The sequence below is a fragment of the Platichthys flesus genome, chromosome 1 (assembly GCF_949316205.1).
Source record: "Platichthys flesus chromosome 1, fPlaFle2.1, whole genome shotgun sequence".
Taxonomy (NCBI): domain Eukaryota; kingdom Metazoa; phylum Chordata; class Actinopteri; order Pleuronectiformes; family Pleuronectidae; genus Platichthys; species Platichthys flesus.
The window spans coordinates 26321705-26337525 of record NC_084945.1 but is presented as its reverse complement, the minus strand read 5'-3'; the positions used below and the strand labels follow the sequence as shown (position 1 = coordinate 26337525).

The 15821-nt window shown below is 39.1% G+C and overlaps 1 protein-coding gene across 1 annotated transcript in view; it reads right to left on the bottom strand.

Moving 5' to 3' along the window:
- mtss1lb (MTSS I-BAR domain containing 2b) overlaps positions 1-15821 on the bottom strand; it is a 73053-nt gene that overhangs the window by 42620 nt on the left and 14612 nt on the right. Inside the window, exons 2-3 of the mRNA XM_062390220.1 lie at positions 3208-3269; positions 2550-2623 (exon numbers count right to left, since the gene is read on the bottom strand). Coding sequence (XP_062246204.1) covers positions 2550-2623; positions 3208-3269 — 136 coding nt within the window. The remainder of the gene's footprint in view (positions 1-2549; positions 2624-3207; positions 3270-15821) is intronic.

Below are 15821 nucleotides of genomic sequence, written 5' to 3'. Positions count from 1 at the left end.
AAAATTCAACCCTCACCAAGGAAATCACAAACACTTGGGCATTTCTTCCTACTGAATTCACCCATTTTATAAATATCTCTCTTTCTCTATATCTCTCTCTCACACAAATACACAGGACTGTTTTTCTCACAAGGCTTCCATCTTCATCCGTTTGAAAAATACAACTGATGTAACTGGCAACAAAACATTAGGGGCCCCACAGAAAACAAGGCCTGGCCAAGATCCAAGCAGGACAAACCTACTAGATCCTCAATTTCCCATTGGTCACCATAGTGTCTGATGCAGTGAACAGCTTTTTTATTGTAAGTACCTATTTTATTGTATAGAATTTAATAATCCTACAGGGGAGATTTGATAATTTACTATTACGTATGACGTTCAGGATTTAAGGATCCCTTTTCCCTACCACTCCAATGAAAGTTTCTGTTGATCTTCATTCTAGAACTAATTTTAAATGCTAACAGAAGAAAGCTAAGAGTCTTTATTAATATCTGGATGATGTTATGATGTTTTTGATTTTCACCAGCAAATAAGAATATGCATTTCACAAAGCATTCACATAACATTTGAACAGCAGCAAGCAAACACAGCCCATTAACATATAGGCTCATAAATGAGAGTGTTGGTACAAGGGTAGAGCAAAGGATCCTCAGTACCCATTTGGGTTTGATTTACACACACGCACATTATATAATAAAGTGGCACATTGATGTAGCAAGAGACAGAGAGCATCATTATAAATGCCGTCTTCTGCCTACATCCATTTAACAAATCTATCAGAGAACATCAGACACTGTGAAAGAGCAGCAATTGTAAAGCGATCTGACAAATGGACTCCAACAGGAATGACTCAACAGTAGAGAAAGTACAAAGAGCCTCTGATGCAAAGTCTGCATCTAAGTGCCAACATCATTCGTTATATATTTTTGCCTCTCTCTCATTTGTGTGTGTTTGTGTGTGTGGCAGCCGTAGCGGCCTGTGTAATGAGCTGACAGAGCTTGGTCATTTCCTGTCTGCCCTATAAAAGCAACACGAGCTGCTTCCTCTATCCTCCTCTATAGAATCCCACCTGGGGCCACACACACACACAAACACACACACACGCACACACGCACACACACACGCGCACACACACACACACACACACACACACACCCTGTCTGGCAGCTGCACTAGTGTGCTACAACAGCCTCAGTGGACTTTCTAGTTTCCCTCAGTAGTACCGCAGTATAACGATGGGTTTCAGTGGGTGGTGAGTATTTGTCTGACCTTCTCAGCTCTCGGCCCACATGCTATGAAAACTAGCGGAAAGCTTTAAGCCTACACACAGAAAATCAAGGCTGTCAAGAGTGTCAAGCCAAAAAACATGAAAAAACAATCCATTTACCATAATTCAATAGAGTTAAGTGAGCTCTCTTGGCTGAATGGAACTTTGGGGAGGTGGGGAGGGGGGACGCCGTGTTGAACTTTGTTGAAAACATCAGAACAGTCTCAACTGCCTTTGCAAAAGATGGGCTTTCAATTCAGAACAACCAAGGATGCGTGTAAAGCAAGACGTGATAAAGCACATTGCCACAGTGTAATAGCTTAATTACAGACATTGCCAGTAACTGGAAATGGAGAAACTTGCTGGAAACCAGAATGTTTATAGGTACAATTTTGGTGACATTTCTAGCACTGTTTTACCACATGGTTGTTAGCAAACAAGATTGCTAACATGGCAAGTCCAATGAGAAGCAGCAGCTAGTAGCATGCAATGCTAACAAAGACACAAAGTTGCAATACAGTTTAAAATACCTGCTGTTTGCAGGGAACATAGATTAATTGTGAAAAATTAAACAGAATTTTTTTTTCTTGAATTGATCAGTGTTTCTAATGTTTTGACTTATGTTTGTAACACCAGATCCTTTTCCTTTGCTCTTCATTATCATGCATGTTTACTGTTGCTAGTGTTGCTCGATTTATATATCACCCCCCCCCCCCCCTTGTTGGATAGTCTTCAGCTAAACACCACCTGGTGGACTGGAGTGGAACCGCTTGTTATAGCTGTCGGTAGTTTAAACATCAGCAGAACTGTCTCCTGGAAACGTTTAGTTCCAAGGAAAAGTTCCTGGGACAAACATTTCAGTATAGGTCAAATAACGCTGCTAAGGCTTAACTAGTTTCAAGTGTTAGCAGCTTTTTCATGCAGGTGAAATGAAAAACAAACCACAGGCTTTTTAGGCTTCATAGTTGTCAGATTGAAAGATAAAACAGACTATCAACAAACAGCAGCTTCAAAGCAGCCGCTTTGACAAAATTTAACTTTTAATGTTTCGCCGCTGGAAACCCTTTCATCAATCCAAGGAGAAGTAAGCAGGCCACCTGATAATATCTCAACAACATAATAAGACAGATAATTAGCACTCTCATGTTGACGGCACTTCAGAGGAGCATGACACAACACATACCAATGCATACAGCTATAACTGAGCTGCTACATGGTTATACACACACACACATCCACACACACACACCCACCATCCACAAATACAAAGCGGTTACCATACCTCTAGTGTTGGTCGCCATGTCTGCCACCTTCTGAAAGGCATCCAGGAAGGCCACAGCAGCCAGAACAGTGGTTCTACATGAACATAAAATTATAATTACTTTAAATAAATGGAATTATGATTAAACTTCATGTAACAAGTACCTACTTTAGCGTATTCTGCATATTTAGTGTTTAGGTTTTGCCCAGGTTTTGTAATAATGGCATTGCTGATTCTGGCAAATGAATTTGAAAGCAGTAGATATTATAAACATATATAATATGTATGGGTGGTTACTTCCTTCACACAACTATCCCTTATGTTTAAGCTTCTGGTCAACGTCAAAGGCAAGCATTTATGCCAGTATTTTAACACAATTGAAATATGTAATGTTTGGTAAGAATCAAGAGATTTTATGCACATTACTGTATCATCCACCAAAGAGGATGTTTTAGTGTCTGTTGTTAGCAGGATTAAGTTAAAACAACAAAATGGATTGATGACACATGGGAACAGAAATTTTTTTTTTTTTTTACTGATTTCATGTGGAATAATGCAGAGATCTTAACGAGGGTCTCGAATCTGAAAGTGTGCGGAATTATTGTAGCTTGATTTGACTGAGTTACAGGGGGCTTTTGAGCCTTGGTGGTCGTTTAATTTAGTTGTCAGACAAACTTACCGGAGCTGAGAGTGCAGCTTGGTGGCCTTGGCGCTGAAGTCCTCCCACACAGGATAGGAGCACTGGCAAAACACAGACAAAAAGATGTGTTAAAATAAAATGTTCATCAACATTATTCACTTTACAGTGGGTGCCAGAGGCAAGATAGAAACAGGTCTTGTGCTATGGGTTTTTTCAGCCAGCTAAAATGACACCTTTTGTAATTTAATTTTGTTAAATGGTAAACGGCTTGTTTTTATAAAGCCCTCTTTGAGTCCTGATGACCACTTTCTCTATGAGAAGGGGACATTTTGGGTTCAGTATCTTGCCAAAGGACACCTCTGCATGCGGACGAGGGAAGACTGGGATCGAGTTGCCGACCTTCTGGCCGGGGAAAATCGTTCTGACCAATGAGCCACAGCTACCCCAAAGGTCTGAGGTAGATGTTCTAAAAAGATGCATGTTGCACAAATTTGAGTTTCTTTTTATAGTTATATCGCTTCATTTGTTAACATTTCACTTTAGTTATGATTAATATGAGCACTGTTGTAATTCTGCATCAGCAGTAAAACTATATCTAAAACAATTTGGTCACTTTTGGTTAATGACATATGAATATATATTAATCATCCTTGCTTATGTTTATCAATGAAGTTTAACTTTCATCGTACAAAAATATTTACTGACATGAAATGCAGATATACATTTTTAGTTTTTACATCATAATGTGACATTAGTGGTATAAAGAACTTTAGGACTGTTTTTTCTTATACTTATTAGGTATTTCCAATTTATGCTCAATTACATTTTAAATTGGCAAATATATGTATTCTTTAGATTATATATAACAATACAGTATGTATTTTGCTTCTGCATTGCTATGACAGTTTAAGCTCCAAGTTTCTTGCCTGATTTAACGTACAAAATGTATCATCAGCTTAAAAAGTATGATTGGTTACCATTGAAACGTCATTTGATTGGTTGATAAATAGATTTACTGGTTTGCTGCTTTTGTCAGTTTAGTTATTATGTAAATGGAATACATTTGGGTTTTATCCTGTTGATAATTTTATAAAATAGTACAATTTAAGGCATCATTATTGGTAAATCAATATAACAGCATAATTATCGACATAGAGATTATTCTGAATAAATACTATTTTTGATACTGTACATTTACAGCTACTGACATCAGGCAGCACTACAGGACATAACTGGTGCAGCCTTGCTAACACAATTCAAACCTAAAGGGTGAAAGGGGACATTAATAAGGGGCCTTATTAAAGGGGACTTTAATAAGGCCCCTTTCACCCCAGCCATAAACATTTTTGCCTGCTGCCATCTGGCCGACGGTACCGCAGCATCTGGGCCCGCACCACCAGGCTCAGAGACAGTTTCATCCCCCAGGCCATAAGACTTTTAAACTCCTCTCCGTGACATATCCGCATATTTGCACTTTTGTTGTTTTATTTTCTCCTCAGCTGTTTATATATATTTATATATATGTACATTATTTTCTATTTAAATGTTTCTATTTTATTCTACTTTATTCTATTTTATTCTATTTTATACTATTTCTATTTTATTTTATTGTATAGGTTTTAATTACTTGAGCATTGTTAGAAGAGAGCCTGAGACTCAAGCATTTCACTGCCAGCAACTGCTTAATGTCATTGCTGTGCATTTGACAAGAAAAGTCTTGAATCTTGAATCTAAAGCTGAGTCTCTAATGGATGCTGCTCCCCCGTCCTCACTCACCTCCTCCGGACAGACTGCTCTATCACACAACCCCCAGCCTCCCTCAGCACATTATTACATTATACTTGATCCAGGTTAACCTATAACCCTGATAAATACTTGCAAATTATGTGTGAGTGTGTGTGTGTGTGTGTGTATGTGTGTGTTACTTTAGTTTTTTGAATTTATTTCATTATGAGGTTCAAATAACCATGTAAAAACACAGGAAATAGTGGATAACAATATCCGTGAGTTAGGGCACTGGGAAGGAAAACGAGAGTGTGTGTGTGTGTGTGTGTGTGTGTGTGTGTGTGTGTGTGTGTGTGTGTTTGTGTGCGTGTGTTTGTGTGCGTGTGTGTCGAGGGGTGGGGCATCCTGTCATGATGTCAGACTGGCACAGACAGTCGAGGCTGTATTCTCTCTGATCTGGCTGTTTGATGTGGCTTAATTTGGTCTGAAATCAGAGTCCTATTTCCCAATGGTACCAAATTATAACCCCTTCACCATCCTCCATCCCACACGCGCACACACAAACCCCCCACACACACACAAACGCACACAAACTTACACTCACACAGATCCCTCCCCTTGCAGGCTGTTTGAAGTGCCCTGCAGAGCTTAAGTAGTGTGGATTGGAGATAAAGTGAAGTGACGCCCTACTCCTTGCACACACACACACACACACACACACACACACACACTCATACATAAACAGATGAGCATGCCTCAACCTCATTATCATAATTCCAGCATTTCACTCCAGTTACAGAGACTGGTGGCAAGTGACCAAGAGATGATTGAGTGTGTTTGTGTGTGTGTGTGTTGGGGTTGAGGGTTTTACGACCCAAGATGTAGACATGCCACAAGGCAGGTATATATGATGAAGATAATCTAATGTAAATATAAAGGTTTACAGATATTCCAGTAGGCAGGCAGGTAAACAAAGCAAATCCACATATTTCAAGTAACTCCAGATATTTCAAGTAACTCCAAAGAACTGAACAGAGGCAAAAGATGAGAATGGAGAGATAAGCTAACAAAGAAAGATCCCGGCCGAAGCAGAATCCGAACCCAGAACCTTTTTCTGTAAACCACCTCATTAGGATACGTAATTTACTAATAAATTAAATGTTTGATTGCTTAACTACTATTATTATTAATTAATCTATTTTTAACAGTCATTAAAAAGATAATTTCCAACAAGCCTGCAGGCGTTATTATGCAGAAAGTGAGACTAATTTTCTACTTGGTTTATTAACATTTGTGCAAACATATAACTAGCATTAATTATAACATTATAACATAATTTGGAGAATCTGACTATTAAACACAGTTTATATAACAGAAAAAATAATGTTTACAACAGCAGTCACTATAATCTGGTTTGTCTTTGATAATAAAAGAGGCTCAGAGGAAAGCGCGGGTCGTCCCTTTAACCAGACAGGCATTTCGATCCCAGTCTTCCCTAGCATGGATGCCAGACGAACTTAGCCCCGCCCACAACATTTGAGGTTGTGAAGTTCGGTCTGGAGTCGCTCTGGTCGGGGGAAATTATGCCCTGTTCGAAATCATCCGGCCAATCAGATTGTCAGGGCGGGCTTTATACGATGATGGACAGATGATCTTTTCTCCCATCTTATTTTATACATTCTCAGTGTTCTGTTTAAGACAATTTCGAATTTTGATGGAGAAACTAAAATGAGAGCAGTCTGTTTTCAGTCTTTTATATGATAGTGCATCTATCATGTGTATTATTTTCTCTATGAGAAGGGGCAATTTTGGGGTGCAGCATCTTGCCTAAGGACATTTTGGCATGCAGAGGGGGGAAGACTGACGTTGTCGTACTCACAATTCTAGTCAGAATGTGAGTGTGATACCGCTCCATTGGGCGGTAGAATTTACTTAGAATTTCCAACCTGAGTCAGAAGCTTGCTACCGGAGCGCCCCGTCAAGTCGAATGGTCGGAGAAACTTCACCAGCCCCGCCTTCAAAATCCAAGATGGCCCCTCTGTATATCAACAGCAGTGAAAGCTGTAGTTTCTACTGTTTAGTAACACTTCTGTCATTAAATGTGTCATACACATAGTACTATCAAATACTGCCTGTGAATGCTTTACTAGGTTGTTAGTATGCGTAAAATGCAGCGTAATGCTTCAATATGTAGTGTTTTTGCTAACAATGGCCAACTGGCTAAAGTAAACATTGTTTCTGTACAACTTGAACACTATCAACTCGGGTGATTCTGGCGTAATATCACTGCAAGGTCCGAGCTCTGAGGTGTAATGGAATTGATTCCATGAATTGATATTGACACGTAAGTTACATTGTGAAAATACATTTTTATTTTCAGTTCAGCTTTGTGTTACCAGCTATAATTTCATGGGCTTAAAACTGAATGTTTCCTTGACCCTGACCAAGAGAAATTTGAAACTTACAACTTTGTGTTACTTTATTGAATCAAATTGTTTACTTCATTTATGTAGTTGGATTTTCTGTTTTTATGAATGTTCTTTTGTATTCATTCTTTATGTTTTATTATGAATTGGCTCGTATATGTCCCACAGGCCAGAGGTCCTCTGCCCCTTGATCTACAGCGAATTACAGTCTGTACAAAGATCTGTGGCATGTGACATAAGGAATCCTTTGAAATCAGCCTAAGCCTGCAAGCTGCATAAATAAAGACCAGACAACCAAAACCACTGCTCTCATATGACTGTGTGACTTCAAATATAACGGTGGCCAAGGGGCAAATACATCAGCATGTGAGAGACGCAGAGCAGGAGACAGTGAGTGTGTGAAAAAGCTTTTGGATTGTGCACTATTACATCACCACTTCCTGTGTCACAGAAAAATTCAGCAAGGCACGCATGATTACCTCTCATTCACACACAAGCACGCACACACATAAATATACAGATGCAGATGAACTGATTTATTCCAGTGTAAACAAAGCTAAACTAAAGATTCATTGCAGCTTTCTTCCTTCCCTGTTTTCCTAATTACTTTCAGATTCTAATTGATTAAGACACGGTTATGCAATCACAGTGTCTTTTATTCTATTTATGGGATAAAAAGAGAGGTAAAGTACTTTCCTTTTTGTTCTTTAGACCCAAAAGCATTTTGTTAGTGATGCTTTACTTTGACTCACCAGATGTAGAATTTTGGGTATAAGCCGGCCTATGGTCAAATATTTCATGTGGGATTCTCGTGCTGCTGTCCACTGTCTGATTGTTACTGTTTTCTAGTCCCCTTCACTAACAGGACACAACAACAACAATGTCCGAGCTGCAACCTACACTATGAAAATGGCAAGTTTAGATTTTTGGGGTGAATGGTTGTAAAAAACAATACATTGTTTTTGCAGCATTTTCACACAACACTGTTGTGCATCATTGGTATCACTCAAGATGATTATAACTTGGGAAAATAAACCTTTTTGTTGGTGATGGGCAAGGAGTAAATTTGAGTTAATGTCAAGTAGTAAATGTCATTATACTCAATGCACAAGGCCCTCAGATTTGTTTACTTAAATAAGGTATGATGTTGAGCCTTTTTGACTGCCACTTGGAGAAACAGTCGACAAATCAGAGATTAGTATACAAGACTAAGTACAGTCTTTGCAGACAGACTATGTAGGGGAAAGTAGACAGACCTTAGTTTCTGTTTGTTCTGTAACCAAGGATGTGCAGACAACAACCATAACTTATAGAACACTTCTAAGAACACATTTCAAACACATTAGAAAACATCTAAACATAATGATTATGGGAATGATCTGAAGTCATATGGATACTAGGTCTTAACCTCCACCAAAGAGGCTATGTTTTCGTGTTGGTCTGCCTCTATGTCTGTCTGTTCGCTAACAGGGTTAGGCAAATACTACTGAACGGATAAACACAAAACTTTGCTCAGGTGCAGATGTTGATAACGTTCTTTAACATTGTGACATACGGTGTCACGTGTGCATGCAAATGACAGTAACAATCACGTGTCAGGTCAAACGTCACATCAGGGTCCACTTGCGCATACTCGCACACTATACAATATCAACATTGATTTCTCAGAGAACAATGCATGGTTCTTTAAGAGTAAAATCAGGCATATTCAGGATATGACATTTATGAGTGTGCGTAATCTGATGCAGATCTGAAAATCAAGATAGAGTGAATTTGAATGTGGTTTCATTAGGGGACTGTTGAGCTTTAGTGGAGGGATGCTATCTATTGAGTGCCCCTTCCAATTTTTATATATCAGTTTCATGGACTTATCTGATTTTATCTTAAATCACATGTACAACAATTGTGTTTCTTAATATAAATGAGTTAAGACTCTGTTTGTGTGCGTAAAAGACATAAAAAGTAGGTAAACTGCCCTTTACCCTCAACTTGATTCCTGTTTTAAATCCAACAGTGTACAGGGACCCTCGTATATTCCTCTATCCTCCACTAATGATCCCTCATCCCTGGTATAGGGCATTTTATTGACTATTTTCTTGCCTCTTTTCCCTTTAAATTCTTTCTCTCAGTAATTCTCCATTTCATCTCGTCGGGACTCTGGACTCTATGGTTCAGTCAACAGTCCTCTGGCCTAGTTCTCACAGCAACACCAGTGTACCCAGTCTGCCCAGCAGTCCACTGACAGCTCCGTTCCACCACTCACTACAGTGGATGAGAAGCTTACTGTCTCCTCTCGCTCTTTTGTTTCCTTTGTTTCCCCCCACAGCAAGACAGAAAAACAGAGGAAATCCAGCAAGAGAGACAGAGGGAGAGAGAGAGCGGGTGGAGGCAGGCAGAGGGGGGATGTAAGGATTATCCAGATTTGTTTTGTTGTACAATCGTGCCAATTCTCATGTTAAAAAATAAATGCAAGCACCAAACAAAATAGGCTAATTTCACAGTGATTCATGTGCATAATCAAAAATAGGAGGATCAAACACATTTTTATAAAGGTTGGGGAAGGATACATAACCCACAGAGAAGAAATGCTGTATATTAGCAGTCTCCAGACAGAATGGTGGGCTCTTTTGTCTGCACCATTACAGTGATTCAGATTCACTTACACAGGTAGAGCTCTCTGTTCTTCTTTTAAACACAAAAAGGGACTGAATATCAATCATTGTGATTATTCTAAATCTGAACTTGGTTTTGTTCTAAACAATTAATACCACAGAGGAAATCATTCCTTTTACTTCATTAAAAATATAATTGATTTAATTACATTGTTCTGAAACGTTATTTTAGGCTTAGGGCTTTGTATTATAATCAATATCAACATTATTTCAATTTTACCGTTATCATTAGCAAAACAGCCTGATTCCAATATGTATCGATATAATCCTTGTGCATTGCGTAAGCACAGTGAGGAGGTATAACACATAATCGATCAACCACATATGTGTAAAATATATAGCTTTTTATCAAGTTAAACTCTGGCCATCAAACTATTCAATTCTAATTATGACCTATAGACATTTCCTGTTCCCTCCTGATTACTATTTTTTGTTTGAATTATGATTATTTGTTTGTATTGCAAGCTCTGGTTTTCTGTTGTCATTTGATGTACGTATTTATGTATTTTAATGTTTTTTCTTCTCGTATGGAGTCTGTGTGCTCGTGTTTCCTGTGAGTTTTTCTCCTTTTGCCTGGCTGTAAAACTAATTTCCAATCTGGGACTAAAAACTTGAAGTTGAAGTTAGAGTTTAACTTCAGAGTTAAACCAAAACCTTTATTTAGGAGATAAAATTTGACTTTCGACTTAGAAAGAATGATGAATGTGAGAGTCATTGTTACAATTATCAATATCAACTGATATTAACATTTTTATCTCAATTTGTGGCCATATTGCCCAGACCTAAATCACTTAAAAAGGTCAAACAAGCAGGGGCCATCACACATGATCGAGGTGCCTGGTTAAACTCAATAGTAACTGCACTGGTAAAGAAGGGTCTTGAGTTACCAAAGTAAATACCTTACAATATTCACAGTTGACTTCATTAATTATTCAGAGCAGAATGGAAAAATAACATTAAATGATAGCAATATTAAAACCTATATTGGGGAGGTTGGGTTGAGTGGTGGGCCAACAAAACAAGTAACTATACAGGGTTGTGCTGGGAAATTGTTGATGTGAAATAATTTCACTGATGCATCATCTCCCATGAGCAATTGTGCACATAATGGTGGCGTAAATAATAGCAAACCTTCTTTTTGATGTTTTTTAAATGTATCATAATTTAATTGTTTTAACAACTTGGTTTCCTACTCTGCAATAAAACACTGCTAGAAACTAGAATTAACCTCAATCTTTCCCTGACCATAACCAACTACCACTACACTCTTGTGTAGAAACAAACAATAACCATAAAAAAAGAAGAATCATCTGAATAATTTTTGTGATGGTCAAGTGCTAAATGGTAAATTGACTACATTTATATAGCACTGTTCTTCTGTTAACCACTCAAAGGGTTTAACAATTAAAATCACATTCACTCATTCACACACATACCATTTGTATATCAGGGGCAGTTTGGGGCTCAGTATCTTGGCCTAGGACACTTCAACATACAGACTAGTGGAGCCTGGGATTGAACGACCCTCGATTTTCTATGTAACAATTAGTGGGCAACCCGCTCAACCTTATGAGCCACAGCTGCAGCTACTTTATAGTTTAATTTCAAGTACTTGCCGAACAGCAGAATGAACAAATAAGGAAGAAAGAGAGCAATTATAATATGTATTGATTTGATTTGATATCTGTGATATCTGTGATCTGTTTTAAAAATTTGCAGTTTACATTTGTTGTTGACAAAAATCATAATGAAGTATAGGAAGATAAGTGCAGTCATGATTTCCTCCACAATGTTGAGTAAATCAGTTCTCCTAGCACACAGGCTGGCACTTTGTTTCAGTAGCAGAGGGATTAGCATGCAGATGAGGAGACAGAGGCTGCCTTGCTGCATAATTGATGGAGTGCAGCAGGTAATTCCAATCTAAACACAGAGATGAGGGGAAAGAGGAAACCATCTGTGTGTGTTGTGTCTTTGTGATGGAAGTCCAGAGATCACAGGCTCTTTTCATACCTGACATTAACAAGCACCTTGTGTGATCTGATCACAAGTCAAATGCACATTGGTAAATGCAGCAACAGTCATTGAGACCTGATCAACCAGACAACGTTCGACGTGGTCTTGGATTCTAGGTGGTCTTTTGCCACATTCCTTTATCTGTGTGCACACAAATGTGTCCCAAGCCACATTGAAGGATCAACCACTTAACTGACATCTTCATTCTCAGTCGGTTGGTTCTCAAATGGTGTCAACTGGCTTTATCTTAAGATATGAAGAGTTCAAAAAGCCAATAGAGATATATTACAAGTGTGTCAAAGGTATTTTGGGCAATTAAGTCTACCTCGAACACATAAGGAATAGATCATGTTTGTATTGTATTACATTTGTCAATATATGGTGGTATCTCATGGGATTAAGCTATGGTTGGCCGCAGCTCACTCACGCAACACTCTGAATAGTTATTGGGAAACACTTCTTCGACATGCGCAGATGTATGTTCTCCTGGAGCGCCATTCTAGTGTCTGATATGGAACACTAATCTTAACAGAGTTTGGTAAAAAACAGTGTTTAAAAACCAGACAATGAGTGTGGACATAGTCTTCAAGGTCTCCTCTTGTAATAAGATCACTAAGGATGCATTTTAATATAATACAAACAGGGCCATAAACACCCATCACTGAAATATTTGTGGCTGAAACAACAATTTTGAATGTCATGTAATTTGCCAACCAAAGGTTGTCATAAATGTACACACATAGTCAGCTGTTTAATTGCAAGCTAATGTGTGGTGGGATGAAGGATAAGAAATATGAAGGAAAGACAGATACTTGCATTATTTTGAAATACAGCTATAAACAAGCCATGTAAAAGCAATAAAAACAAATGCACAAAGAAAAACTCTACATGAAGGGGGGAAGGGCAGTTTCATTGGATTATAAGCCATCCAAACTGATTTGTCATAATGGGTGGCAATACAGCATTACTTCTATTAAATTGGCAAATTGGAGTAAAACAAATAAAAAGAGAAAAAAAACTGTCGCCTAAAGCAAAGCAGAAGAGGCCCTGATAACCTTACTTTCGTCTCTAGTAAGTTACAAGCTCCAAAAGCAGTATATTGTGAAATTCCCATGATGCTATGTAAACTGGTTTTAATGTGGAGTTCCCCTTTTTATACTGTAGCAGTCAGGCCAAAGCAGAGATCAGGAATGAAGCACAAAATGTAGAGAGGGAGATTTACACAAGGATCAGAAAGATAAATTATGTAAGCCAAGACAGAGGCCGGTCCATCGATATTAGCTCTCATTGGATGGTGGGTTCCTAGCCAGCCATCAATCATCCAGGCTCTTAAAGCTATGAAGATGCCACTTAGCTGTGTCTTCCCTCTCCTTCACTGGGGTGAAAGTCACTGGGCTGACCACTGCTCCAATCGTGTGAAAGGGCTGTTGATGCACGCTGGAGATGCGTCCGTCAGACCACTTAGTGTAAGTGACAGCAACTGCTGCTGTGACCCTCCACATTTATAGATATGTGTGCAGAGATAAGGAGAGGACTACCTTGAGTCTGCTAATAACCAAACATCAGATCCCCCCTGTCTGTTTGATTTTCAGCGGGATAAGATAAAACTACTCAAAAAATGTCCAAGAGACTTGGTGGAAGAGAAGAGGATATGAGCCAAGAAGGAACCCATTCAATTTTGGCACAGGTCTAAACAAAGGAGCTGATCCCCCTCACATTTTTTACGTTTTCACAAGCTAGGACATCATTCATGGATCATGATTTATAAAACCCAGCATATTGAGAGGACTAATATCTATGAGTTTGTGCAATTTAGTTTGGGGTAGAAACAAAGATCGGGATCTCAAAGGTTTAAATGTGGTTTCATAGGACTGTAGGATTTCTTCAGTCCCGATATAGTGACAAATATAGCTACAAACGTGTAACTTCCACTGATGTGTAGCAAAGAAAAGGCGGATTCTGTAGGGAATCGACAGTTTATACGTAGCCAAAAGAACATGACAGATTTGGCGTGGAATTTGAGTGAGCGGTTGGGCCTTGGCAAAGGTATCTGATGTACTGAGTAGTATTCCAGTATTCCTAATAGATAAAATAACGTAGTAAACATTGAGAGTTGCTCATAGGGACAAACCCACATTCCCCCTTTCCACCAACATCAACATAGTTCTGGGCTGGAGCTAGTATCAGTCAAGAAATGGTTAAATTTTACTACAGAAATGGTTTTCTTTACCATAGATAAAGATGCCTGCCATAATACTATATAGCTCAGAGATATATGCTGTATAAATCTCTGCTTTCTCCAGCAATACTAATACTAAGCAAAATGTTGGTCAAAACAGTTCAAGGAAACCAGTGTAATAGGAACTTTCTATTGCAAAGCAGCATAATGTGTAAATTTTGTTCGTTCTTGGGTTGTCCTCCCAACATGTTCTAATGTAAACCTATTTAAAGACCTGAAAGGGAGCCAGGCGGGCTTCCGCAGTACTCAAGCATGCCATTAGATGTAGGGCTGATTGACAGTAGGGGGCGGAGTTTCTTTATGGCTGAAGGCAGAAGCTTCGTTGTAATTTTTCTCCCCTGCATTTCTCTGCAGCTGCACCATTCGATTCAATACTGGGGCTTCCAGCATGAAAGACACGACAGTCATTGATTCACATATACTAATACATTAACAATCCACAGTCTGATACGACAACTGTGCAAGCCCACACAACTCTGAGTTGACATCGAACATAATCGCATTTTTCTAAAATGAAGACGTGATATATAGAGCATGAGGAGAACCTGTTTTCTTTCAGTCGCTTCTTTCTGAAATGAACAAGAGAATATTGATTTGCAACATTCATTGTTATTCTCTGGCTGGTTTCTGTCCTGTTCATAAGCATCAGTGTGTTTTACAGTGAACAGCTGAGTGTGATGAGAAGGCTTTGACAGGCTTGACAAAGGGTTCAGTGACAGAGGCTGTCTTGGCCGGCTCCCAGCAGCCTCCACGCCTCCCACGACCGGCCCTCACCATTCAGCCCTGGCCCTAACGAGCCCCGGGGCCCTGACGGCTTCGGAGATTTTAACGAGCCCTAACGAGGGAGATGCTACTTTACTTGTCCTGTGATTCTGCTGGCACCTTTTTACTCCTGAGCCTGAAAATGTTTCAAGGTCGAAATCATGTGAATCAATAAAAAACAATGTCATGCATGTCAATGAGGGTAATTTACCTTGAGCTACGAGAAGATCAAAACCTGTCCTCAACTCCCTCTCTCCTCTCTACCTTTCAAAATCTGCTTCTCTGGAAACTACATTGATTCTAAACTACATCCTACTCTCACCTTCAACATTAATTTGCAGGGATGAAGTTTTTAATTACAAGGATGTTTAAATTAAGGGATACATCTCCAAAAGCCTGGGGCCACAACATTGATAGCAAAAGATAAGACTGAAACTAATTTGTTTGAAATGTTGTTGCTGCATAAATTGCAATCTCTTAAAGGGGGAAGTTAATTCAGGCAGAGTTTTGACCTGGGGTTCAATTTTCTAAAAGTATCTGAGAGAAAGCTGTCATATAAACTGCGACACACCACCCAGGTTTATATAACACCACTTTTCCAGAGTGACTGCAGCTGACCATCCAGTTAGCTTGCCTTGCAAGAAGTCAGTCCATCACCACACTTCTGCTACCACTTTTTGGGGATCAGGTCCAAGTCTTCATGCACATATACAGCACTCATGAGTATGAGAGCTGTCTCTGTCATTCGTTTTCTATTGACACGCATCCCGGCCTCTGTTTTTTAACAACAGCGCTCCGGTGGAAGTCCTCTGGACC